The 27,812-nt window shown below is 40.9% G+C and overlaps 3 protein-coding genes across 11 annotated transcripts; 2 read left to right on the top strand and 1 right to left on the bottom strand.

Annotated features, from left to right (window-relative positions):
* The first annotated feature begins 190 nt into the window (after nt 1-190).
* LOC117134760 lies at nt 191-16,395 on the top strand. 9 transcript variants are annotated; one of them, XM_033293393.1, is made up of 5 exons: nt 7,596-7,805; nt 8,492-8,495; nt 8,670-9,821; nt 11,770-11,890; nt 11,976-12,067. In XM_033293393.1, the coding sequence occupies exons 3-4, from the start codon at nt 9,756-9,758 to the stop codon at nt 11,866-11,868; spliced, it is 165 nt and encodes a 54-aa protein (XP_033149284.1). In that variant the 5' UTR covers nt 7,596-7,805; nt 8,492-8,495; nt 8,670-9,755; the 3' UTR covers nt 11,869-11,890; nt 11,976-12,067. The 9 variants fall into 9 exon arrangements, with proteins under 9 accessions (XP_033149285.1, XP_033149287.1, XP_033149279.1 ...); XM_033293391.1 differs by having other exon boundaries at nt 8,492-8,499; nt 8,655-9,821; XM_033293387.1 differs by lacking the exons at nt 7,596-7,805; nt 8,492-8,495; nt 8,670-9,821 and adding exons at nt 12,788-12,981; nt 13,097-13,215; nt 15,389-16,395 and having other exon boundaries at nt 11,783-11,890; nt 11,976-12,111.
* On the bottom strand, nt 2,426-4,756 carry LOC108599517 (separin). Its single transcript, XM_017986389.1, has 6 exons — nt 4,639-4,756; nt 4,379-4,562; nt 3,479-4,325; nt 3,129-3,427; nt 2,732-3,057; nt 2,426-2,671 (listed from the first exon to the last, which is right to left on the bottom strand). Exons 1-6 carry the CDS (start codon nt 4,715-4,717, stop codon nt 2,472-2,474), a joined length of 1,935 nt encoding a protein of 644 aa, XP_017841878.1. The 5' UTR covers nt 4,718-4,756; the 3' UTR covers nt 2,426-2,471.
* LOC108599516 lies at nt 15,738-27,812 on the top strand. The gene is made up of 11 exons (XM_033293529.1): nt 15,738-15,752; nt 16,333-16,531; nt 16,762-16,896; nt 16,952-17,220; nt 17,340-17,494; nt 17,767-18,206; nt 18,817-18,873; nt 19,103-19,271; nt 19,335-19,583; nt 19,645-19,774; nt 27,755-27,812. Exons 1-11 carry the CDS (start codon nt 15,738-15,740, stop codon nt 27,788-27,790), a joined length of 1,854 nt encoding a protein of 617 aa, XP_033149420.1. The 3' UTR covers nt 27,791-27,812.

Below are 27,812 nucleotides of genomic sequence, written 5' to 3'. Positions count from 1 at the left end.
AAAATTGCTGCTCTCTCTCTCTGTCGTGCTCTGTGTGTGTCTCTCTGGGGCGAGGGCGAATATCCCTTCGGCTGTTTTTGTTGTCGCGCTTGAATTGGAATTCTTTTTTAAATGCTCAACATTGTTGTTAGTATTTTGTAACATTGTGAGCTAAGGATGTGCGCTGCTTGGCACAGAATCCAGACAACAAAATTACAAAAAAAAAAGAAAAAGGATGCAACTTGCCTTGGCGCGTGGACACGCGAGCCTTAAGACTGCGATTCGTCGTTGGCAGTAACAGTAAGCGTAACGTTAGTAGCCAGGCTCAGTTTACTCAGTCCTCGGTCTCAGTCTCAGTCTTAGTTTATCTCTGCCAGAGAATTGTTGTGTGCAGTGCGGCGGATTAAACACTCAGCAATAATAATAATAATAAAAATACACAAACTACAATAAAAATCAAATAATTTACAATAACAACAAACTAACAACAACAAAAGAATTTTAACCAAAGTTAACATAGCGTTTCAGCAACAATTTAAATTAAATAATATATAAACATTTGTAACATTTTAAACAAGAGTTTTTCAAATAAAATTTGTAAAAAAATCAACAGAAAATAGTTCAAGGTTGCAAATATGTAAATTTGTATGTTATTTTTTTTGTATAAGTCATATTAACAATAAACTAAATGTGTAAGTGAATTGTGATTAAATGTAAGTGTGTGTGAGTGTGTGGGTGTGCGTATTCGTGTGTGGGTGTGTGAGTATTTTTGGTAAACAACACACATGACTTTGCATCAGTTCAAGTTAACCAAACACACAAATGCAATTGAAACACACATACACACAAACACATATCAATAGAGGCATAGAAATTCCACAACAACAGTTACATACATGTCGCTCGCTGTTAAGGCAGCGCCTGTTATGTAATATCCTGTTTCTGAAGCTGTCGCCTGTCATGTTACAAATCTAGCTTGTGTGTATGTGTGTGTATCTCTCTCACTCACTATGTGTGTGTGTGTGTGTGTGTGAGCTTGTGCGAGGTCATGTGCGGGGGCGTGGCATGCAACTAAGCTTTAGCTACTCGCCTGCTGCTAAAATGATTTAAACACTTTCGAACGCTCCACGGGCACGGCATTGAGACATTAACACGCATACTGCCCATCCTTAAAATGTCCTGTCCGCATTTGCATGTGTGTGCGTATGTGTGTATGTGTGGTTTGAATTCTAGCATTTTTGGCATGTTGAACATGCAAATATGCGACACTAATTCGATGAGCAATCACTTATATTACGCATACGCCGCATTGAGCGAAGGTCGTTCACACACACACATACAGATACGGATACAGATACTCCAGCGAGAGATTTTTGCGGGGCCACCGCCTAATTAATGAAATGTGTGTCATAATGCGACAGACAGTTAGTAGGTCAACTGGATGCCATGTTCAGGGCTTTTGTGTGCCAAGCCAAAATCAAAACCAAAACGAAACCAACAAAAAAGAAACCAATTCATTCGCAAAGCTGTGTGCCAAAATAAATAAATACGATGGGCAAAGGGCAAATATCGTAAATAAATAGACTGGGCGTTTCAGTCAAAGTGGTAATAAGTTGACTTCCAAATGGGTGCAGCCATCGACTCTGAATTAGGTGCAGCGAATATAATAAATTTGCTATATTTATGGTTTGCCAGGAAATTGCATTGGCAAAATTGAATTGAATTGAATTTTAGTTAATTCCACTTCGAGGGCCAGTCAAATGTAGCGCAATTGAGTACAGCATTTTTAAATTATATGTAAAACAAGCAATTCTTAGACTCACTAATTTCTGTGTTCACTGTTAACTCTTTATGTGATTTATAGCTAACTAAGCTCCTCTATCTTTTAACATCTATATCAAGCACCTCACTTTTCACATTTCACATCTAAACAAACAATTTATAATTTTTCTTATGCACAGGAGTTTTTTCCAAAAATTCAACTCTGGCATGTTTCGTCTGACCGTGCAATTTTTTCAAATCTAAACACAAAACGGTTAATGTTCCAATAAACTAAAACAATAAAAACAAAAACAAAAATACAAATTAATGTTCTAAATAAACAAGGCTACCAAAAAAAAACGAAAATTAAATAATTGTAGTGTCAAACAAAATCTAAACTAAACCTACAGTTAATCTCTCTAACTATATTTGTTTACACCTGCAGGTAAGTGTTCAAAGCACAACGATTTCCTTTTGCTCCTAAGTGTTTCATTTATCTTAATGTCATTAGTTATATTTTTTTCATTAATGCCAGTCTGTGTGTTGTATTTGGTATTCACATTTTTGCAATTCAAGTTTAATATTCAATACTTAAGATAAATTTAATTGGAATATGTTATTTTTACTTCAGCAAAATCTTAACAAAACTTTATTTAATTTCTGCTAATTATGTTGCTATGCACAATTTAAAATAAATCAAATTAGACATACTTATTGTTATTTATTAAAAACTAATTTGATTTGCTGCTAAATTCCGTTGGTAACTTTTCAATGGCTAGATTCCAAGCGGGTAGACCACGGCACACGTAAATGCAATAGTTATAAATCTTGGGCTCCACCTTTCCTAGATGCACATGTGATAAAATTGCCGAGAGACTGCCCACTTGATAGTCTAGAGCCTGTGACATAGTCGACTTCGAACCTGCCTGAGCTGTAATCAAATTTAAAAATTAGTTACATTTACTTGTTAATTAATGTGCACAAAGCAAACCTTTTATAGTGCCCTGGGTAATCCAGGCAGCACGATCGATGCATGTCCAAGGTACAACCTTGCGATTGGCGGGCGCAATCCAGCGACTGAGTATATGGGCCGAGACATTATCCATGTTGCCATCGAGCGCTGGCATCAGAGTGCCCACCACAGTGGGACAGAGTGCACCGTGATAATAATCCTGTGCGCCATACAGGGAGCTGTGCAGGCCGGTGGGCAGGGGTCGCACTGAGTCGCAGCCAAATAGAAAGGCGACACTTTTGATGAGATTGCGGTAAATGGCCGAACTCGAAATATACTGCAGTGTTGAGCCGTGACCCGCATAGCTATAAAATATATACACATTGAATTAGTTTCGCTGAGCTTGCGTTGCATTAAGTGCTAAGGCTTGACATACACAAAGCAATCCGCTTTGAAGGCCTGCTCAGTCATGAATTTCTCGGTTGGCACTTTCTCGAATGTGTGCTGCCAGTGACTCAGCCAGTACTCCATAAAACTACGCAGTCGACGCCCCGAATTCTTTAGATCCCCATCGGGATTAATGACGCTAACGCCACGCTCAACGTGAACCGCGTAGTAGCCGCTTTTGATATTTGGCTTGTGGTAATTATAAAGACGAAAAAGACTATGTAATGATCTGAATCGCGTGAAATCCTGTTCGGGTGCCAGCTGCTCCCAGTGCATGTGATCCAGGCGCTAAAATGAACAGCGTTAAAAAGTAAATTCAACTTTTAATTTAGAACTTACCTCATCTACTACTAAAATGACGGGATAGCGCTTCTTAGCCAACGGCTGAGAGTCCTCGAAGCGCTGCCACGACTTGGCACATTTTCGTAGCAGCTCTTGCACCAGCTGCAGCTCAGTCTCATTTAAATTCGAATTGCTTTGGTTGATTTTAGTGAGTTCATAGCTCATTTCCACAAGCTCGCTGTCCGACATGCGATTGGCATGCAGGCAAGCCTGCGAAAGCAGCACACGCTGATGACTGCTCCATTTGAGCTTCTTACAGTATTTGTCCACGCGTTGGAAAACTAATTTTGTGGACTTCTCCCCATCTAGCGAGCTGTAGCGCTTGCCCAGAAACATGCAGGCATACGGTCGTATTACCTTGCCCAGATTCTCAATGAGTTTCGTTAAAAAGTCATTAAATTCACAGATGTTCTTCCAATATTTGGCCTTTACTTTTTGATCCTTTACTGTCGCGTGATCCACCGTGACAATGCTTCTATAACGATCCACCAGTGTGCTGTATTGCTTGAAGATCGTAGGTAACAGCGCGTTGTCAAATCGCAGGCATATGGGTCCCAGTTCTGAGCTGCGACAGTGGCGCAGCAAAGTCATATAAATGTATCCGCTGGACGCAGCTATATCGTTCACTCTGGAGTATGTGTTGGCTGGATTAAAGCTCTTGCAGAGCTGCAGCACACACCACTCATCGGGCAGTTGCTGGCAGACCTGCTTTATTTTTTCCAAGCCCTCTTTGGGCTCGCAAATACCCATAAAGAAGTCCACATGATTATTTGTTGGCTTCTTTGCATTCTTGGGCGGCCAGATTTTTTCTTGATAGCTTTTGATGTTCTTGAAGAAGGTTGAACTAAAACATAAACATTGTTTAGTAAGCGCGCCATGTAGCTGAGCTCCACTTACTTATTGTAATCAAAATTTTCCGTATCCGAGATCTTGGTTATATTCCGTGACAAGTCTGTCGGCTTTTCCGGTTCGTGCACAAAACGCATGTCCACACCATGAAACATCGACTTAACTTGATAGTATATTGAATGCTCCTCATTGTTGCTCTCATACTCTTCCTCGGCACGCAGCAAATTATATTCTGCAAAATAAGTGTTGGAGAGGGAGAGAGAAATAGAGTTGTTTACAAATTGCAGGATACAGTTACTTGTTTTTACCTTTTGCATCCGGTCCGATTTGCACGCTTGGCACCTTTTCCAATACCTCATCAATTGCCGCCTCAGCGCACATAGCCATTTTGTGTTGTTTGTTAATTTAAATCGCACTCCACAAGTTGTTTTGCTTTGGCGCGGCTTTATTACTTTGTTCAATTTTACACGCCAATGTCTGTTATGGCACTGTTAACTGAACAGTGACTCTCTTAACATAATCGTTCCGCCAAGCAGAGGCTCATATGAACAGTTCACCAAGCTGAACTAGTATTAATTGTAGCTATAATGTTTACAGAATTTGATTTTTTTTAATTAAACGATTAACTAAGCGAAAGACTAATAGTGCCCAGTGCCACAAAATTAAGTGAAAACTGCCTTACTCGCTATGGCTCTGTTAAGTAACAGTGGCTGCTCGATAGCAATTTCGATTACGATAAGTCTTGGCTCAGTTCAATTTACAGTTAGTTTAAATTTAGTGCAATTTACTGTGTCAATAAAGTGAATCAAATTATATCCACTTATATATCTAATCAGTTATAATCAGTGCATTTAATATGCGACAGCAACTGCAGCCAAAGCAAGATAAAGAGTAAGCTAAATATACATAGGTATATCGCAATGACAATATCAAAATTCGGCATTAAGTTGTATTGTGTTTGTTGGTCCACTCAACGGTTTTGTTAAATGCATTTTAGATTATCATTTAAGTGGTATTGCTGAACATCATTTCAACAGGCACGTGGTTACAATTACAGACAATCACAAGCAGCCGCGCACAGAGCCAAAAAAGCTCGTCCCTATTGTATTGTTGTTGTTGCCGCATGTTCATTCATAAAAACGCAACGACAGGAAAGTTCACGTAGATTCTGCTTTGCGCAGCGGCGCAGATGCTCCAAAATATCCAGTAAACTGTGTCAATCCCATCTAACACACACATAGACATATACACGCATGGATGTACATATGTATGTATGTATGTACATATATAATGTCGTACATTGTACATTATATTGGCTACCCGGTGAACCACACCCTCAGCTGGCCTAAAAATCCTTACGCAACAACAAAACGGAATACACATTGGCAATAATTGCAGCGAATAGAACAACAACAAAAGCAAGCAGAGGCAGGAACTTTGACATTTTACTTGATGAGAAAGTGCCTGGTTAGAAATTTGGCTGTTGTTGCATTTTCAGTGCGCACGGCGCGCCTTTTTGCAGCCCGCTGCAATTTGTAATGACGTTTCCTTAAAGAGATAACAGCAGCAGCGCAGAGGCAGAGGCAGTAGCAGCAGCATCGGTTTTTGCGTTGGCGTCGTGTGCGTTGCGTGGCTGCTGAGGACTGACGTCAGCGTGTCGGGCGCATCCCGTTTTTATTGCATGTTTTGGCCGCTCCCCAACTGCAGCTGCAGCTACAAGATTTCTAATTTGCATGCGGCGAAAGCTTATCCTCTCAGCCTATTCGCTGCTTATAATTACACACTTGCATGCAATATCTATGTGTATACGTATGTGTTGGATGATGGTGTGTGTGTTCTTAACTTTATGCAATTTAATACAGTGTATTAGCAATATTGTTGTTGATGCAGCATTCGCCAGCTCAAATGTAAGTAAATTGTAAGCAACTTGACGAAGCTTTCGTTAAATATTGAAAGCACGCCGACGCAGCAGCACCTGCTAACACACACACACTCTCTCGCGCTGTCGTTCACTCTCTCTCTCTCTCTTTTTTTCGCTAAGGCAACTAACTCTCGCTCTGTCTGTCCTGCACTTTGCTTTTGCTACTTTGTGTTTGCTGCTGCTGCTGCTGGCGTCGCAGTCGCAGTCGGCTGCTGGCACTCAGCATCCTTTCTACTTATTCATTTTGATGATGCTTTTCACTTTTACTTTGTGTATGTTAAACTCTGCTCGCTCGCTCGCTGTGTGTGTAAAAACGTACAAACATGTGTATGTATTTTCGTGTGGAATAACTGAGCGGGTTGAGAGCTGCTGCTGCTGCTGTGCCGCCTAGCAAATTATAACATTAATATTAAATTAACGCACACAAACGTGCATGCCAGCGCACACACAAGCACACGCTAACATGCATCGGGGCCAGGACAGGAGGTCTGAGTCCCAATCAATTTGGTTTTCGCCAGGCGAAAGTCTACATTGGATGCCCTTAGCATAGAAGGTGGGTCAAAAACAAAGCTGCCTCCGCTTTAAGGAGAGCTACTACCTGCACCAGTCGATCGTAGCTTTAAACAGAATAATGCTCAGTGGACGTTAGAGTCTTCTTTGGAGCGCCAGTGATCGTTGACATGATGCTGCTCCTGCTGAGGATATGCCAATGCATGTGAGCAAAGCTTCTTACTATGCCAAGTGACAGTCTTTGCGGAATAATTCGCATGTGCTGTGCTCTGAGGTAGCATAAAGCGCTTGTCTACTGGGATGCAGTCAGCCAGTTAGCTGCTGACGTCATGCCAGGACACACCTAGCGCTGACTTTTGGGCGATGCATTGTTTTGGGAGCAAACACACACCTGTTTCTATATTAATCCACTAGGTCCACAATGCGTAAATTGTAATTGTAGCCTGACTCCTAATAAACTGAATATAAAACAAAAAAAAAACACGCTTCGGGGAGACATTAAAGCCAAGCAGTATGGCAAAACTTTCATTTGACGTCCTACAACAACAACAAGAGAGTAAAATAAATGTAGCAAAATGCTTGCAAGCAACACCAAAAAACAACAACAACAAAAGCACGTCAAAATCAGCAGCAGCAGTCACCCCAAAAACAAAAACCAAACAACAAAAAAACACACACACACACAGAGAGACACAAGAAGAGAAATGTGGCACACATTCCAACAGTTGCAGCGATGCTAACGTCGGCAGCGACGCCGCTGCTCACAGGGATATGCTGCTCAGCTGCTGTTGCGGCTGCTGAGCTGCTGATTTTGCTCGCAAAGGCAAACGATTTTCGAAGTCGACGGTTGTGTGGCTCGCGCTGTTTGCTACGGTGCTGCTTTTTAAATAGCAAACAGAATTCAAATCGTTTTAAATACTAAAAGAAAAATAGAAAAACAACACAGACATACACACACAAGCACACACACAAGCACACACACAAACACACACCACACACAGTTATATACACATAAACAGAACTAAGCGAAAGTATATGTGACATGTAAGCAGTGTATAAAAGTGTTGCATGCTTTTAGGCTGTAAATGAAAATTCGTTTACACACCACGCCGCGAATTGAATTCAATAACTTGATCAGTTGGGACTTTCGCAACATTAAAGTGTGTGGCTGGCAAAACGACATTTAAGTATATTAAGGTGTGGTGATTTATGCAACTTTGTAGCCCACACACACACACGCATACGCAGGGCGGTGACAGACATATATACATATATATAGTATATAGAGTGACTTGCGGGGTGCGGAGCTGAATGCTGCACATAGCCCTAAGCTAAGCATATACATATGTATATACATAAATATACGGTCACACACAAACACACACACGCACACAGCAGCGCGCACAGAGAGAGTAAGCATACAAAATAAAGGATAACGACGAATGAGCGACGCAAAAGCAAGAAAGAAATCGAAATTAAAATATATGTTGTACAAGAACAACAACTTTCAACATCCCAGCAGTCAGGCTGGCAGGCAGGCAGGCAGGCAGGCAATTTTCGGCTGTCGCTGTATGTAATTCGAAGCTCATCTGTGCTGCCATCGATGCTGCCTGCTTACCACTGCTGCTCTCTGCTCTCTCTTAGTTTCACCTATGTGTGTGTGTGACTGTGATTGTATGTGTGCCAGTTTCGTGAAGTGAAAACATTTCGTTTCGTTTCGTTTCGTTAAGTTTTGTAGGTATTTTGGCTGGCCAGCCAGCAGGAGTCTGTGAGACGCAAATATACAGAGCGACGACATGTCCTCATCATCTCCTGCTGCGGCTGCTGAACAAGAAAATTAATAATAAAATATCAACAAAATATTAATAATAAAAACCGCAATTAAATCAACAGTAATAATAATTCAAGGACTTCAACTGAACATCAGTAACAGCGAAGCGAGCACAAGGATTTGAGCCCCATTGAGTAGCAGCAGAAAAAGAAAATTATCTACCATATAAGCAAAGCAAAAAAAAAAAATCATTTTTTTCGTGTGTGCGTGTTATTGCAAAAAGAAAAAAAAAGGGCAAAAGGCGTTGCCAAATCAAAAGCATAAGTAAACAACAGTGCAGCCCGTAAACACAATAAGCAAGCAAACAATAAATAATAATGAATAAAATAATGTATACCCCGTCGCAGAATAACAAGCAAACACAACTACGAGCATAGAGTTAAGTAATTAAAGCAAGCGCAAGCATAAATTAATCATACGCACCGTTGAACAGCAAGCAAATAAACATTTTTAAAGGCACGCACATTGTGAAAAAGCGCAGACCACACACATACCAAAAAGGCTGCATTAATAATACACACAACAATCATATAGCATATAGCAGTAGGATAAAAGCATTATAAAGAACTCGGCACATCAGGCGCACACTGGCTCTTCTATTATTTAACTAGTACCTTCAACAACGAATCAACGTTCAACCTAACGAAAGCTGATTGAAAGCCGCCGTTCAACCACACAGCAGCATCCGTTGAGCGAGAGTCGCAGCAGCGCGTCGAAGCGAGCCAGCAACAGTGCGAGAGGCGAGAGAGAGAGAGCGAGAGCGATTGAGAGTGTGACGACGTCAATCCGCTCAATATTTATATTGCACGCGACCAAAATCCATGCTCATACTCTATAGCTAAAGCTCAGACGCAGACGCCACCAGGGTCCTGGGTCTCCTGTCTTACACACACGCACACACACACAGAGAGATACTCAACAGCAGCAACATCAAAATAAATAACATCTGACAGCTGCTGCTGTTGCCACTGTGTCGCAGCAGCTCGAGTCTCGCACATGAACAGAGGAGGACTAAACTAAGCAATATCACAATATAAATACAAATACTAAATACTCTAAACGTTAACTACAATCAAGCGCAGCCACTAACTAGCAATAAGGCTGCGGCTATAACCAACAGATAAATAACACAAGCCTAACAACAAACTCTATCAAAACACGCGATGGGTGCCAAGGAAAGTGTCGAGGCAGCCGTTAAAATGAATGCCGATGGCTGGGGCCACGTGGAGGTGTGTATAACACTAAGTAAAATAAAAGAACAAGCATTAGTTGCTGCCCAGTTAGTTACTGATAAGCAAAAGTGCTAAAGTCAGTCGCTACTTATTTAATTTCAAAGCCAATACAACACACAGTTTTTATATTTCGAATGACTTAACTTTAAATTAAATTAAGTTGTTATTCATTCCCTTTATATATTTTAAATGCTCTGAATTTCTTATTTAATTTATCGTTTGTGAGCTTACAAAAACAGATGTTGCCATAATTCTTTTGTTTTCAACAATTTAATTTGATGCGTTGGACGCACCTCAAGCCGAATTGCAGCTCTAGCCAAAGCTGTCAATTGCAACGGCAGCCAATTCAATTTGTCATTCACAGTCTGCGCTTGTGACCCAAAAAAGAAATCGCCAACGCTGTCGCCACCTTCTTTCCTTATTGCATTTTGATGAGCACGGAGAGAAATTTCAGCTGAGCTGAGCGCTTTTTGATTGAGTTTAAAAATAAATTTTCAAACGCATTCAAATTCAAACACGTGCAAGTCACCGGCGCCGTGGCATTTCCCTCATTGTCGCACACACTTGATGAGTGTTTGAAATTCTTGGGCGCATTAACGCCACAGAGAGATCGCTCTCAAGCCAATGGTGAGAGCGCGTGTGTGGGCGAGCGAGCGAGCAACGGTAGCTGTCAGCTCTTGAGATCAGCTCTCCGATCGGCTGCCTAAGATTTTCCGCTGGCTGCTCTCGCTGTGACGCCGACGACGACGCCGCGTCTCAAGAGCGAGAGAGCGTGGCATGAATGAATGAAAATGCGCTTTGATTTTTCGTCCAATATTATTATTATGGTTTTTGTTTTTTGTCTGTTCGGAGTGTTTAGTTGTTTGTTTGACTTTGTGGCGTGCAGCGAGATGCTCACTTGGCATTTGTGAAAATATTAAGCGCAAATTAACCGAAAAAACAAGCAGGTGTCTGTCTGTCTGTACGTTAAATGATGTAAACAAAAATAACTATATGTAGTTATAAAAATTATATATATAGAATGGCAAACAAATGAAAACAAATGTGTCCAACATATGGGCCAGCAACAGGCTGTCGACGCGCAAATCTAAAAAGAATAAAAGAACGAATTTAATATATACATTGGCTAAGGTGTACTCGAGAGAACGAGAATTTGAAATTAAGTTTATATAAAAATAAAAGCAGCAGCCAGCTCTATAAATGTGCAATGTTCATGTGTGTGTGTGAGTGTGTCGGAAAGAATATAAAGCTTGCCGATTAGATCAAATCAGTTCAGAGAGCTGTCATAGCAAACTTCAAAGCACAATTCCCGCTGAGTTCAAATTGCAGTTGATTTTTATGAATTTTATTTTTAAGTTTCTATTTTGTTGTTGTTGCTTTTGCTGTTGCTGCTTTTTCTGTTGTTGACACCTACACGCCAGCAACGAACGCTAGTTGCAAACGCGATTTGTTGCCAAGCGAGTGAGCGGGGGAACGAACTGCATTTTGGCCAGCATAGTCGCTTAGTTCGCACCTCTTGTGCCGTTGATAATAGCTACGTCGACACTAACGTGGGCTGTTCCATGGGTTAATCATAAAGCTGCACACACATCTGCTGTTTTTGTAGGCATTGCTCAATATGTTATGTTGGCTGTTTCAAGTTCAAATCCGCATTTGATTTATGTTCAAGATCTTGGGCATACCAATGCTGCAAACATTTGTTATTCAGATTATAGAGATTTATGTTGCTTTCCTATAATCTCTTTGCCTCAGTATAATGTTACTTGAATTTATTATTTTTAAAGTTATTTTTATACATTTATTTGCTTGTAAATTAACAAATTTTATTTTAGTTTATTTGCTTTACAGTCTTTTCAATTTACTATTGGTTTTCAATTATTTGTAGCAACTAAATTCCATTTGATTAAGCCACTAATTATATAATCTGCTCTTTGTTAACCTGCAGCGCGGTAGTCGCTACCACGGCCATCGGCATAATCAACGTTCGCAGTCGCTGAATCGCGGCCAGGCCCTTTCCCAGGCGGACGTAAGCGGCATGTGGTGACATCGGGGTGCCTCTGGTAAAGGTGAGTATCTAATGCGCTTATGCACTTCCTCACACACACGCACGCACTAACACTTATGCACGAACTGTGTGTATCCTTTTGATAGGAGCTGCGTCGGGCTGTGCTAATTGCGCCATGGGCAATAAACTAAGCTGTTCGTGTGCCCCGCTGATGCGCAAGGCCTATCGCTATGAGGATTCGCCTTGGCAGAGCTCGCGTCGACGCGATGGTCATCTCTTAAGGTGAGTGGGTCAACTTAAAGTGAAGTTGTCTAGCTATTTGGCACCCTTTCTATATTTCTCTACTGTTTGACGTGATTTATGTTCTTTGACTTGGTGGTGACCAACAACAGCAACATAGAACAAAAAACTATCCACAATTGAATTCGCTCTTTCGATAAACTTTTGTAATTTAACTAATTGTGTTCTTCTTCTGGTTTTTCTTTCTTTCTCAAAAAAACAAAACAAAAAAACAACAACAAAAACTATAATATGAAAATAACAAAACGAAAACTTTCGACTTTGCCTTCACATCCAAATAATCCAACAAATCACAACCACACAATGCACAATGCCTTTTCGAATTTGACTTGGCGGCAACCAACAAAAAAACACAATAAACAACAACAACAACAACAATTATGCTACAACTTTTCCTATGACCAACAACTGCAACAACTACCAAACAACTTTAACTGTAAAATGCGTTTGCTTTGTTTGATTTCTCTCCTTCAATTCAACTTAAACCCCCGAAAACCCTCAACTATAAATTTGCACAAATTTCAAATTGAATTGGAACCCCAACGAACCAACCTCAACCTCAATCTCAATCAAAAACCTAACCAAATCGAAAACAACAATCAACAACTTTTGTAAAAAATCGTTTCTTGTCAACAACGTTTTTATTAACCAACGCTAGTTCGTTCAGGTTGTGGGCTGAGGTCTTTCATGTATCCGCCAGCGGCGCCGGCACCGTCAAGTGGCAACAAGTGTCTGAAGATTTGGTTCCTGTCAACATCACATGCATTCAGGACTCGCCCGAGTGCATCTTTCACATCACTGCGTACAACAGCCAAGTGGACAAGATACTCGATGTGCGACTTGTGCAGCCAGGTGAGCTAAACTGTTCCCCAGCCCAGCCCCAAAGCTCTGTTTGCATTTGCTAATTGAATTTATCTCACACCGAGTCTCCCTCTCTCACTCTCACTCTCACTCTTCGTTTTTGCAGGTACACGCATTGGGCAGGCATCTGAATGCTTTGTTTACTGGAAGGATCCAATGACTAACGATACATGGGGACTTAACTTCACATCGCCCATTGATGCCAAACAGTTTCGAGAATGCTGTGTAAGTATTCTCTTACAGTTTGGTACACTTTTGCATAAGCGACGATGACAAGCAACCACCTCAACTGAAAAAACCTCAACCAAATGTAACCACCTCAGCCACCCACAACACTAAATACACAAACTACGAACAACAACAGCAGCAACAACAACAACAACAATAACAACAACAACGCTGGTCAGCTCTGGTCAGAACCTAACACAAATGATGATGCTGATAATGATGATGATGCTGTGATGTTGACCGAACGTGATGAATGTTTGTTCATCTTGACTTTTCATATTACAAAAACGAATTGGAAATAATTTTTGAAAGGCATCATTAATGCTTAAAGCCCATTACATCAGCCACACATTCAGTCACAGTCAATATCGCAGTCATTGTCTCATGCTCACAGACCAAACAGACAACAGACAACAAAACACAAGTAGCTCTCTAAAGTGTCACAGCGCAAACGCTGTTAATAAACTTCTAACATATGTATATACATGAAATATTCTCGCTCATTAGTTGACTACTCCGAAATACATAAGTATATAATTGAATTTGATAGTAAATTCCAAGCAAATTGGCATTGCAATTATGTTTAAGTTTTAGTAAATGAGATGTGTTAATTTAATTTCAAATTCGTATTAAAACAATTTGGCTAATATTAAGTATACGTATGGTAGTGCTATATGATTTATGCGCTTTAGTAAATTGCTTCAAAACAAAATGAGAGCATTACACACACATACATAGTAAACTGTTTCCCTCACACACACACACACATAGTTCATTAGTCAACATAGAACTGTTTAAATTATAGTATCTAATAATTGTTTTGTTTCTTTTCTTACTTTGCGCCTCATTTGTTGCAGGTATCTTACATTGTAAAAAAATACGTTAGTATCGCTTCATATTGTTTATTTATTCACAACACACACACTGTTCACACTTCAATTACTTACAAAGAACTACTGCTACTGCAACTACCTACTATGTACCACTCTAAATGTTTAACAAATCTTTTTTTAGTATCACTGCAGCGAGAGTTCCCATTCAAATGCTAAACCTCGTTAACAGTCCAAGACAAAAGTAACTTAAGTAGCGCTCCCTTTGCTGGGCATGTGTAAGAATTTACAAACACATTTACACTGAACACACACATATATAACATGCTCACTTAACCGTGTCCCTAAATGTCGTAACTCTTTTGATATATTTAATCACTTGATGTGTCCTCTTATGTCGCCTCTGTGTACTTTTCCTATCAAAACCAATCACAACAATTCACAAGCATTGCCCACAGCTGAAACTCTTAACGTTAACTTAGCTCAATTGCTAGACAAGCTAAATTCATTTGTAAATGTTTCGCATAACTGTAAATGTAAATCGACACCTGCATTCATTCTCAATGTATGACGTGTGTGTAAAATAAAACAAGCAAAGGTTCCAGCAACTACCCACATATATATATATATTTAACTCTTTACACACCTACTGACGACACCAACACACACACACAAACACACACGAACACACACACACACACACACTAAAATTTGTTAAATGTATTTATATTATATATTCTTTCATTTCTTTTTCTCTCTTCTAATCATTTTCGAATTCATTCTCGTAACAAAACACGAATCAATCGTTTTCAAAAATCAATATCAAAATTCGTTATCATTTTTAATGCATTTCATTTTGATATATACTTATATATATAACAACAATAAATTTCGTACTAAAATTCGAAATACTTCTGATAAATCTGATATATATATAACAACGACCAAAAAAAAATCAAAAAACCACGTAACACACGTAACTACAAAACAAAAACGATACAAACTACAAAAACCAAATTACAATCTCTATCTATTTTCTAAATGTACAACACCAACAACCCAACAACAACTATCTAACTATCTGTCTAACTATGATACACCCTGTCCCAACCGAAATGCTTTTATTAACTAACATCACTTTTATTTAACTCTACTCTACTATATATTTATATAAAAATACTTTTTAAAACGATTCGTTTGCATTTGACACGTGTCACGTTTAAATTCAAATATCAAATTATTGAATTTGACAAACGCAATGATGAAATGACTAAAAACAATGTCGATTGAATTATATGATTAAAATGATTAATTGCCAACGTACAATGAAAATGCAAAAGAAAAACGCCAAACGCTTTAAAACAATCGCACGTATCCTCTACTACAATACCGTTACCTATCCACTGCAAACCCTTTCCGATGAGAACTAACTGATCCCGCTCCCACCCCCAGCCTCTTCCTGAGCCAAGTGGGCGGTTTAAAATACGCAAACTAAATCGAAACAACTTTCAAAAACAATACAACTAAATTTAGCATAGCAGCAGCCAAGAGAAGCGCCTAGCAAGGCGATAAGCAAACAATTAACATATTTTGTAGATTCAAGCAAAAGTCTATATATTCTTGAGATAACATTTTTGAGGTTTCCAAAACCGAAAGCGAATCAAAAACTATAAACAAAAGCAAACGCACATGCGCAACAATAAAGTAAATCGCATATTTTTGCAGCAAGTTCAATCAAAATTAAGCTTAAAGTTCAAAGCTTTGCACTAGGCTATAAATTGAGAGTTAAATTGTTGATTGTTGCATAACTATTACTACTACTACTATTAAAACAGTTACTAAACGCGTTTAACGTCTATAGAGATTAGCTCTTGGAACTTTAACTAAGGCTTCTAACTAACTAAACTTCACTTAACTCTAACTCTAACTATAAAATGCTTGTGTACTACTATTTACTATATTTCAACTACTATCTATACCAACTCTAAATGTACATGCAAATTATTTAAACTAAAAGCTCAAGCACACGTTAAGATTTAATGCACTTAACCACAAATAGTTCTTTAAGCTCTCTCGCTATATATATAACACACAATTTAAACTTTCGCCAAGCACCAGCTTGAGCACCAGTACACAATTGCAACTGAGCAATCGAAAGAGAAACGCAAAGCGACAGTCAGAAAGAGAGAGAGAGAGAGAATTGCAAAGCAGAGCAGCAGAAACCGCACACACAGTACCTTGTTATCCCAATCAACTAACCTAATGATAGTGCGACGTTTTACAGTCGCCTTCTTTCAAATTTTCACGAAAGGCCTCGTCGAGCTACTCGCTGAAATTGGATCCGCCGGGCAAGGGCAAGGTGAAGGCCAAGCGAAAGCCGCTCAGCACTCCCGCGTCGCCGTCGCGCGTGCGCCAAGAGCCCCAATGCACCTGCATGTCCGCCGAGCAGTATGCGCGCCTGAGAACCGATCCACGTGTTAGAGGTGAGAGAACAAAACCAAACTAAAACTAAAACTAAAACTAAAAACTAAAAATACTCAAAACTAAAAGCAAAAACGGTTAGCGTAACAGTTGACGTTAGTCTCTGCTAGAAATGGAATTATGTATCCCTGAAACGCCAGAACAGCCACTAGTACTACTACTCTTAGAGATTAGGCACCCGAAACTCCACCGCATCCATCCCATCAAATCTCATCGCCATCGCTCATTGCAGGTTCATCCACTTTGCCGCGTAACGTCGGCTCACACCGAATCACCGATGTCGATGGCCAGCAGCAGGGCAAGGTTGTGAGCGCCGTTAGCAGCACTTCACTGTACGACAATGTGGCCAGCGGTGGTCCAGGAGGTGGTAAGGCTAAGCAGCAAATGAAAAACAAATTTTCTAACTCTTGAATCTTCAACAGATACACTACAACGACAGCTAAAGGGACAAGATGGAGGCGCTGGCGTCAATACCAATACTCCGGGTGTTATTGTAACCGGCGTGGGCAACAACGGCGGCGATATGTGCGGACAGAATCATGTGGGATCGCAGGTGGGGCCAGACGACTCTGGCGTCTGCCAAATGGATATGGATCTGTCGAAGAACGAGGGCACTCAGGTGGGCGGCGGCCACGTTGGCACCGCCAGCAAATCAACCGGCACACGCACCAAGGATTTTAACGATGACATGGTAGGCACGCCAGCCAACAAACTGTTGAACTAACCAAACTAACCCTCTCGAATGTCTCAATTGTCTCTAACCACTCTCAATCTGAATCTCTCACTCTCACTCTCTGATTTCGCGCGCAGACACGCGAGGCGCACTCGCACGACATGCACCACCAGCACAACGTAATCAACAACAACACACGACGCAAGACCAAAAGCACCGAGGACATGAACGTCGATACGAGCACACTGAAGCGCATGCTAAAGCCGATGCCCAGCACCGAGAGCCCGGTAACGTCGCCAGAGATGGGACGCCGCCGCTACAACTATTACAATGCAAATGCGGCACAGACTTTGGGCCCACAGCACATGCATCAGCATGGCATGAACATGGGCATGGGCATGGGCATGAGCGTGGGCGTCGCTGGCGGCGGCGGGGCCGGCCATCACCGTCGGATGAATAACAATACAATGGGTCGCGCCAGTCAGTCGTCGCGCTTCTCTGGCTCGAGGTAAGCTCATGCGCTTGCTTTAATGGCATTTACTAAGTTAAGCTATTGCCTTGCAGATCTTCACATGAAATCGGACGCGGTTATCCGCCGCGTAATCTCTACTTGGAATTGGAACGCGAGCGTGGAGCGCAGATGGAATTGAAGCTCGCCACTCGGATAACGTATGTTTGTAATCAAATGCTATGCCACAACGCCCGCAGCAGCAATGGCAACTCTGATCAGGATCAATCGTATGGCCAGCAGCAGCAGCAGCAACAACAACAGCAACAGCAGCAACAGTCGCATGGCCCGCATCCACATCCGCGTGGCTCGCGCCATCAGCATCATCAGCATCAGCAGGCGCCCAATGTTACGCCCACTCCAGGCAGCCCCACCTCGCGGCTGCTCATGGAGTACGAGATGCACTTGCGCAATACACTCGCCAAGGGCATGGACGCCGAGTCCTACAGTCTGCACACCTTCGAGGCGCTGCTGTCGCAGAGCATGGAAAATCTGGGTAAGCCCATGAGCAACGCTTGCCGTGCCCACTGTGCTTTGGTTTCATTATAGTTTAGCTAGCGATTTAGTTGCTTTTCTTGTTTGTTTTCATTCGTTGTCTACTACATTCTCGTTCTCGTTGTTGTCAACTACTATTGCTACTTTCCAACAAATTCTTTGCTTTCTAATCGAATCAAGTTGGCCAAGACTGCATTAGTATTGGTTGGAATCGATGGCAGCGCTTACATTAGCTGTGATAATCTGATTAATGCATTGCAGGCCAATGCGGCGTAAAAAGCAATGCAGGCTTAGCTGCTAAAAGAATTCGCAATTCTCTATAGAAAAGCGTCAGCAAATTAGCTGAACAATTTTCCAACTGTTAGGAGTTTACTTGAAATATAATTCATTTATTTTTATCATTAACTATTTACTACTCTATCTACTATTTAATGAACTATCTCTTTGTTATGCCCAAAGTATAAATGTTAATTTTATTTAAGATTAATTGAAACTTATGCTATTCATATATCATATATATCTCAAATTAAAATCAATTCATGCACTACACACTGTCACTACAACAATTTAATAATAACAACAACAACAAATACAATAACAACCATCATCAGAATTCGCTGAAAGCCTGCCAGGATCAACCCAGCGCAGCCCATATCCACTACGTAGGCGTAAGTAGTTTCCATTCAATGCACGTCTCTTACATAAACATGTGTTCTCTATCTCTAACTCTATATCAATCTCAAATCTCTATCTGGTTAGCAGACCAAATGTCAATTCAATGGCTTCAAAAATTTACTTAGAGACTGAAATGCAAATAGTTGGCATGCACTTAGATTTAAGCTCAAACTCATACTGGAACGTTTGCTAACTTCATTTTGTTCTATTTATTTCAAGCAGCCAATGCCAAATCTTCGACATTGCCATTGCCACCACATCGCCCCTTATCCACTATACGCGATAAGGAACGCGATAGAGATCGCGATGGTTACTACAGCGATCGCAATGAATTGATACGCGAACGTGAGCGTGAGCGAGATCGTGGCTATCTATCGGATCACAATGCTAGGTAGAGTATTAAATATATATATTTGATATTTAAAACTTGCTAAATTTGTATTTGCTTTCACAGCTTCTCCAATTCGCGTTGTGCCAGCTGCATTGGTGAATCGGCACGTGCTCAGTGGTTTCGTCACTCGGATGGCTGGCGCTCTGGCAGCTCCACAATTGGCTCTGGCTCTGGCCACGGCATAATGACTCAGCAAATGCAAGGTGGCGGTCATAAGCGTTCACCCTGGGACTCGTTGCCATCGCTGCGTCAGGACAGCAGCCTCAATGATTCGGGCTACAAGAGCGCACGCGCTGATTCACTTGAGCAGCGGTAATTAAACTGAAATTAAAGCAACTGAGTGCATTTGTTTAAACTTTATTTTGTTTTGCAGTGCGGAGTTTATACGTCAGGACAGTTTGCGTTCGGAGTACTTAAGCGATCGCGAGTCACGCTATGGAATTGTTCAGCAGGCATCTATCGAAAGCACCGATTCGCGCATGTGCTATCTCACATCGTCTGAGGTGAGTTGAAGCACCAGTCACAAGTCAAAGAAACGACCATTTAATTAACTTAAAGGCTTAAATAGTCAATGGACAAGCTCTAAAATTTGCAAGCACACTAAGCATATGAGAAATATATTTATGTATTTGTTAGTAAAGAAATATTGAATAGGCTTAGCGCAGGCCCAATGTATAATTATAATTAAAAATGAAGCGTGTGCAGAATATTTTATAATAGTAATAGCCAATTTTCAATATATTCGAATGTGTATAGTATTAATATTAATAAGCAGACATTTAATAGTTTGTTAGTCTTATTAGTTTGATTGAAAGTTAAAGGCTTTCAATTATAATTTTAACAAGTATGCCTAGAATATTCTATTTAAGGCAATACCTGCATTTATTGTCAATATGTGAAGCAAGTGTGCATAAGCATCTTCTTTCTATTTATTTATTTATTTTAATTGTAGCGTAGATTTAAATTCTTTGGTACAATTGATTCAGCTAACAGAGCAACAGAGGCCTTCAGGCAGCATCTCCTTTCTAATAGACATTCAGTACTTTGTTCTGGTTAGTTTGATTAAAAGATAAAGGCTTTCAATTATAGTTTATGCCTAGATATATTCTATTTAAAGCTATACCTGCAATTATTGCCAATTTTTTATATACTTGAATGTGTGTAATGCAATTCATAAGCATCTCCTTTCTAATAGACATTCCATAGTTTGTATCTGGTTAGTTTGATTATAGTATGCCTAGAATATTCTAGTTAAAGCTAGAGCTGTAATAATTGCCAATATGCTGTAAACTGCACTTTCTACCATTCGATTCACATGAATCTCTTATCTAATACACATTCATTAGCTTGTATTTGCTTAGTTTTAATTGCAAGTTAAAAGCTTTCAACTAAAATAAGCCACTATTCAAATATGAATAACTTTCAAAGTAGTCAAGTTGATTGCTTATGGCTAAGCAATTTAATTGCCACACAAGCAATTGTAATCTATAAAATTAATGACCACTAATATTAATGTGCCAACTTGCTCTAGTCGTCAAATAGTAATAGCCAAAATAACGTTGCTCTAAAGTGAAGTCTTCTCAGTGTTGCTCTCGTTTACACACTTCACACCTAGAGCGTCCAAGTTGAGAGTGCACTCGAAAGTAGCAACTATATAGTATATATATTATATATATGCGATGAGATGAGAGATGCTCTATATATAGCCAGGCAGGAGCCAGGCAACTGGGTCAACTGTTAGAGAACTTTTACCTGTCGCTGTTAGCAGACGCTGCTGCGCAACTTAACAGACGCACGCTCTGTCGCTGTTAAGCTTAACAGAATGCATTGCTGTTAGCAATTATCACAGCTTGCTGCAAGTTGTGAATGCGACTTGACAAATATACAAAGTGTGCATATATTTGATTTATATATATAAACTGAATATATATATATATATATATATATCTGTAGCTAGGCATAAAGTATAAAAGGAGGGAAAGTCAACTGGCGCATTTGGCTGGGCAACGTAAATGATATTTTTAGTTGCAGCTCAAACTGACCCAGTTTTGCGTTGATTAAAAACAAACTGCCAGGCAGCTCACACAGCACAACACATATGCGCGCACATATATAGGCTGGCACACTCCTAAGCAAACACAGTTGCAAATAGAAAAAGTAAAACAAAAAACTTTCTCTTTTGGCAACTCCCTCGGCCGGTGCGCAGCCTTGTCAACGTCAAAACTGTTTGCCTGCTGTTAGCTGCTGCTGCTGCTGCTGCTGATGATGATGACGTTGCAATGTTAGTCATCATCGTAATGTTGATTGCAGTCGCTTTTTGTCAGCAATTTAATTGCTGTGCAGCCGCTGTGTAAATTTCTAGGCCCGGCTAGTTCAGCCGGCTAATAAGTAAGCTTTAGCTGTTTGTCTGTTTGTGGGCGTGGCAGCTTGCTGCAATATGCATGAGGCAAACTTGTTGGCTCGTTGCGTTGCCAATTTTCAAGTCCTTGCCTTGACACTAATGAGGCGCAGGCCAAAAAGCTGTCGCGTCCACTTCAATGCAGTCACGCATCATTGGCCAGCAGCCAAGACACACACACACACACACACACGTACAGCGAGCTGAGCGCTGTTAATTGCAATAAATTTCCATTGTTACACTGACACATAATCCACACACACACACACATACAGTTGTGAAGTTGGGGGCGCCCTTTGTGGCCCTTTTTTCCAGCCTCACTGCTGCGGCGCATGCGCTCTAAGCCCGACGCGCTCTTTATTCGCGCTCTTGCTCCACAGCTTTTGTGCTTGTGGTGCTGAGCATTCCAATCCAATTCAAGACGCTCAGTGCTATGTTGCGGCGCTGCTTGCGTTGCTCTGCCGCTGCTTCTGTTAGGACTTCCAGCTGCGAAAGCTTTGATTGCGCTTCGCTTCGCTCCGCTTGCCGCTGTCATTGCTGCTGCTATTTTGCTAGTGTTGCGCTAACTTCAGCTCTGTCGTTTTATAATCGACTCAAAATTTCTACACATGCGTGTGCGTAACTCCGCGTGCGTGCGTGCGTGTGTGTGTGTGTGTGTGTGTACTGCAATTTATTTATCAGCAATATAAACAAATTGAAAACTCTGCGCTAAGCAGCAAAAGAAAATGTTAGCAAGTGTGCGCTGCTGAAGTGAAAAAGTCCAAAGCACGCGCAACAAACAAAGCAAACAAAATGAAAAATTGTGTATAAAAAATTGTTTTAAAATTCACAAGCAGAAGCTGCGGCAGTAACTGCAATTTGTGTGCGTCTATGTGTGTGTGTGTGTGTGCGCTCAAAACTATGCAACGTGTGAAAAAATTCAACTAATTGCAATTTCTGCTGGCAGCAGCACAACAAACCAACAAAATAGCAGCAAAACACATTTAGCAACGACAATAAATCTCAACAATACGACAATAACAAAAAGGAAGAAGCAGCAGGAGAGTAAAAGGCGCATGCTAAGCAAGTAAATGTCAATAAAAAGATAAAGAATTTTGAGTGCCAAAAACAAAAAGCAAAACGGCAATGTCAGGCATAATAAATAAAGCAAAAATAACAAGACAAGCTAAATCTAAGCTTCAATGTGTGTGTGTGTGTGTGTGTTTGTGTGTATGCTGCGTCATTTTATGCCAAGCTAAGATTAAATGCTTTGTTAATCTCTCAAAAGACTCGAGTGCGCCCAAAATAAAAGCAACTTAAGCAACTCGCATAAGCTGCTGCTCTGTGTGTGTGTGTGTGTGTGCCAACAATAACCATAAAAATGACAATCAAATTTGCCAAACAGATTGTCACACGCTGCGTATGCGTAATATTGCGTATGCTCTTAGCATTACAATTAGATTTGTGCGCGTTAAATGCCGCACATATTCAATTGCGCCAAATAACAATAAGCAAAGCAGTTCCAATAACTATTAGCGCTTTGCTTTGCTCACACTAGCGAAAAATAATATTAAAAGGCAACCTACAAATGTCGCCCACCAAATGCGATTAGCAGCGTCTGCGTTGGGGCACGTGGGCTGCAGCTATAAGTGTGTGCGTGTGTGTGTGATGTTTTGATAAGCCTCGCCAAAGTTTCTATAAGCAATGAGGCCGGTCTTGCTATGGCTGCTCAAGCAACAAATTAAATGCAACTAGGCTTTAAAATTAGGTTAATATAATTAATGAGCGTTGGACACATTGACATGACAAATTAGTTAATTAAAAAAATGTATAAAATTAAATTATTAAAGTCTTTAAATTTATTTAAAATGAATTAAGTCACTTGCTAACTGATTGCACTTGCTGCTTTTGCTTTGCCTTGCCAGCGTAGCCACGTTTCACTGTAGCTAACGCGGCGAAGAGCAAACAAAGCTGCGAGTGCTGTTTAAATAATGTAAACGCTTTAACGCCTTAACATAGCGTTAAAAGCTTTTAGCCCGAAAGCTTTCATGCATTGCTGCATTGCTCTGTAAAGCGAGCACTTGAAATTGAGCGCCAATTGCCCCAGCCCGGTTGCCTGCTCTGGTCTGGGGATTTAAAAGCTTTAGCTTGTCCGCAGGATGTGGCCAAAATGTGATTGCGGGGCAGGTGCTGAAATTTGCTGTTGGCCCAGAAGCTTCATGACTAACTGTCTGTCTGTCTGTCGAGCATGATTGCCAGTTGTTTAAATTTTAATTGAATTGTGCATTTTAAATACAATTTGTTACTCTGTATGTGTGTGTGTGTGTGACACAGATTTGTGTTAATTGCCAAGCTACTGCGCTAGCCACTTGCAAAGTTGAAAGTTTCATTACTTTAATGCCGCCAGTCCATATCCCCATTTATCATCATAATGATAGCGTTTAAAATATTTATGCTCAAAAATTGTTGGCGCGTCACAGTTTCCAATGCGCCAATGATCCATCAAATTGATTAATTACCAAAAAGCCATTTTAGATATGAGCAAGCGCATTAATTTATGCGCGACTTTCATTAGATAAGCGCGCCCTAAAAATAAAAGGCAGCTCAACATGCAGCATACAAAACCCAAAGCCACTTAACGTGATCCTTTTTGGTTTTTTGCGCTAAGCATCTCAACAGCTGTAACTTTGTCATTTTGGCCATGCTCATTAGGTCTGACAAGCGGCAACCTTTTGGCTGTAGCTTTTTTATTTTGTTTAAATTCCATTTGCCATTTGCCGTTTGGCATTTTCTTTTTGCCTTAGCACCTGCTAAGCAAACCCGCTGATATCATTAGGCCAAATTGACAGACGCAGCTGAGGTTGCCCTCGAGCAAAAAACAAAAGCACACACACACACTCGAACACACACACGCACACGCATACAAATGTAATGAATGAGAGCAACGCTAAATCATTTGGCATTTCAAGCAAATTGACGACATACAACAAAAGATCTCAACTCAACTCTGTGTGCAGACGTGGAAATTACAATTTGGCTAGTGAGTTGTCTTAAAGCCCCAACGGCGGCGGCGGCGGCGACGGCGACGGCGGCGTCTGCCTGCCTGACATGCCCATTGACATTTCAATAAGTGAAGAAACTAATTTTTGTTGCTGCAGACGCGCGCGCGTGAAAACTTTCTTAGCAGTTTCTCATCTTAACTTGGGCCAAACTATCTTGCCATCATTTTTGTTGTTTTTCTTGGCTTGCTTTCGTATTTGCTGCTGCGTTTGTCGTTCGCTCTACCCTTTAGCAAGGGCAACAGCATTGCAATATTAATTTGCAGCGAGTGCATTAAGGCGTAAGTGGGCGTTGCCTGCTCTGCTCTGCGCTGGCAGCTGTCGGCGAAAGTTCGACGTGTACGTGGGACAGTTGTCCAACTATTTGACACAAACATAACAGTTTCTCTTATTAGTTTCTGCTCCTTTTTGTTTGCATGCATGTCCCTATTGCTAATATCCAAGCACAAAAAAATTGTGGGGCAATGAATTTTGTTGGAAAAGCGACAGAAAAAAAAGTTAGCAGCAGCGCTTGCCAAAGCCATTGCCTTGAATTCACTTTTCGATAATTCCTTTTCGACACACACATACATACATATGTATGCCACATGGGCGTGGCACTGCGGTCAGGCGTTGAGCTGAGCTGAGCATGTGGCACAGATTTTTGGGCCGCAGCTTATGAAACTTAAGCGCAGCGCAATGCATTTCATTTCATTTTGTGGCCGCTTAAAGTTCCCAGCTACAGTTTATATGGCACATATAAGTTGGCTTACGTGTGTGTGTGTGTGTGTGATAATAAATTTGGCATGTATGTATATGATAGTATATAGTAAAAGAGCCTGGGCGTGCAAATATGCTTTCGCTCACTTTGTCCATGTGCAAAGCTGTTCACTCGCTGCTGCTGCTGCTGCTGCTGCCTTTGGCCTGTGTCTGTATTAATAGCATTTCAATTACTTGGCAAATAGCTTTAACTCAGCCTGGCAAATCTTCTCGATGTGTTCAAGATTTAAAATGCTTACACAACTTTTCACTCGCTTGAGGGGAAGTCTTGAAGTTGAAGTGCAAACACGAAACGAAACGAAACTTTTATGCCTCAAAAAAAAAATGAAGCAGAGCCACAAACTTTATTTAAGCTCAACTTGAAGTTGCGGGCTCTGGCTTTAATGTGTGGCTTCCACTTGGCTGTGTCCTTAAACAAATTATACAAACATAATGAAGCCTTTACAAAAGCCGTGCGCAAATGAATGAAATGTGTACCCGAGACCAGAATAGCAGCCAGCCGCCTGTCCACCAGGGTTTGTGCGCTTGACAGCAAGACGTGGCATGTGGCAACAGTCTGGCGTTCATTTCATTTCAATTGCCAAGCGGCAGCGGCAGCGACAGCAGCAGAGTCTGTTAAAGTCAGCAAAGCAAATAAAGTTCACATTTAAATGTTACAAAAGCCAAAACATCAATGACAAACATTTTAACAATTGAACAAGCAGCCCGAGCACTGTGGGCAAACACACACGCCCACTTTTTTCATTGCTGCTGTGCGTCATATCAGGCCACGCACATGCGAGCGCCAAATCAAGTTATCAACAGCAACAAAAAGGAGAAAAAAAAACTGACAACAAATAAAAGCAAGCAAGGCTACATTTTGACAAAATGGCAAAATGCCTGCCTGCCTGCCTGGCTTGATTTCTTCCTTCCGCCAGAGCAGCCACGAAACGGCGTGTAAGTCTTAACCTGCCCGCCCTTTAAATGGCCTCAGTGCTCCCGACCCCACCACGTCGATTGTCCTTTGAGTGCAAAAAGCCTTTTTTAACTTTGTTCATTCGTTACGCTGCGCACTCACTGCATGTGTGAGAGAGGCTTATTATTTGTACGCCATTTAAGCTGTGGGGTCTGTGGGCCTGGGGTCAAAGGTCGGCTGCTAATTAATGGCATTAATACGCTTGATAAATCTTTTTTGATAATGCTGCTGTTAACAAATATAAATTGTTTGCTAAATTAGCATAAATTTTAACTATGTTTTATGATTTATAGAGCGTAACTTAACCGAAAATCATAAAAAATAATAAAGCAGCAACACGCACAACAAATGGCAACGAGTTAAAGTCAGTGGCTTGCGCTGAATTGGAATCTGAATCTGAATCCTTGCTGCTCACATGAGCGCACGCAACCCCACGCCCCAACTCACCTCACGCATTCGTGCCACACTTGGAGGCGCATAACACTGTTGTAAGGGCGCGCATTGAGATCCTTTAGCATTTGTATGTAAATGTAAATGTCGTTTGGCATTCGCGCATTTAAAGCTTTTGCCTGGCAACCGTGCGAAGGAATTGCGGCAACCTTCTCGAGCTCGAGCTCTCATCGTCGCTCGAAAGGCCTCATTTTGGCACCTCGGCACTTTCGGCGCGCACGGTAATTGGCATGTGTTCAGCATTTTTGTACAATTCGCACTGTTTGCAAGAAATACAAGTTGGCTTTGCCTTTGGCCACGCCCCTCTACTATCCGCTTTGTAAGTTGTCGGATTACGTGGCACGTTTGGCAGCCATAAGATATGAATATAATTAAATGTAACAACTACATTTTTGCCTTTTGTACAAGGCAATGTTTAAATTGAGCCCCGACCCTAGTCTGAGCCCCATTCAAAGGTGTCCAAAACTGCGGCATAAAGCCATCAACTAAATTGCCAGCTGCTGCTTAAACGCGGCACACTCAACGCTTGTTGTTGCTGCTTGTTGTAGTTGCTGCTGCTGCTGTTGTTGGTCAACAATTAAGGCAATGACAAGAAAAGATTAGTCCAAAGTTGGCAATGAAGTTGAATTGAAATCTTGCGCATTCTCTTGTTGTGCTCGCTTGTGATTATGTTTTTAAAGTTTATGTGAATGAGTTTTTTAATTGCTTTCAACTTGAGCGCAACTGTATTAGCAATAAATTCTGCAGCTAAAGAGTTTGCTCTAAATTAAGCAATAAGCTTGAAATTCAGTTTAAACTTTATGCATAAATTTAGCATAAATCATTTTCTAACCATAACTAATCAAATAATATTTTCTCTCTATTTCTTATTCTTTGCTTGCAGGTAAGTTTCGAATGCAATTTGCTTTTATTTACTTGAGCGCAATCAGATATAAGCAAAG

This window comes from Drosophila busckii, chromosome 3L, assembly GCF_011750605.1.
Source record: "Drosophila busckii strain San Diego stock center, stock number 13000-0081.31 chromosome 3L, ASM1175060v1, whole genome shotgun sequence".
In the NCBI taxonomy this organism is placed as follows: Eukaryota; Metazoa; Arthropoda; class Insecta; order Diptera; family Drosophilidae; genus Drosophila; species Drosophila busckii.
The sequence above is the reverse complement of the archived record's forward strand: the minus strand, read 5'-3'. Positions and strand labels throughout refer to the sequence as shown.

What these genes read in the sequence shown, in the direction of transcription:
- LOC108599517 (XM_017986389.1), bottom strand. Translation starts at nt 4,717, where the DNA reads ATGGCTATGTGCGCTGAGGCGGCAATTGATGAGGTATTGGAAAAGGTG. An exon ending in GAAAATTTTGATTACAATAA is followed by an intron (nt 4,326 to 4,378) that starts GTAAGTGGAGCT and finishes TTTATGTTTTAG; the next exon opens with TTCAACCTTCTTCAAGAACA. An exon ending in TACCCAGGGCACTATAAAAG is followed by an intron (nt 2,672 to 2,731) that starts GTTTGCTTTGTG and finishes ATTTGATTACAG; the next exon opens with CTCAGGCAGGTTCGAAGTCG.
- LOC117134760 (XM_033293387.1), top strand. Translation starts at nt 12,005, where the DNA reads ATGGGCAATAAACTAAGCTGTTCGTGTGCCCCGCTGATGCGCAAGGCC. An exon ending in CGCGATGGTCATCTCTTAAG is followed by an intron (nt 12,112 to 12,787) that starts GTGAGTGGGTCA and finishes AACCAACGCTAG; the next exon opens with TTCGTTCAGGTTGTGGGCTG. An exon ending in AACAGTTTCGAGAATGCTGT is followed by an intron (nt 13,216 to 15,388) that starts GTAAGTATTCTC and finishes AAAATGCAAAAG; the next exon opens with AAAAACGCCAAACGCTTTAA.
- LOC108599516 (XM_033293529.1), top strand. An exon ending in AACCGATCCACGTGTTAGAG is followed by an intron (nt 16,532 to 16,761) that starts GTGAGAGAACAA and finishes CGCTCATTGCAG; the next exon opens with GTTCATCCACTTTGCCGCGT. An exon ending in GCAGAGCATGGAAAATCTGG is followed by an intron (nt 18,207 to 18,816) that starts GTAAGCCCATGA and finishes AACCATCATCAG; the next exon opens with AATTCGCTGAAAGCCTGCCA.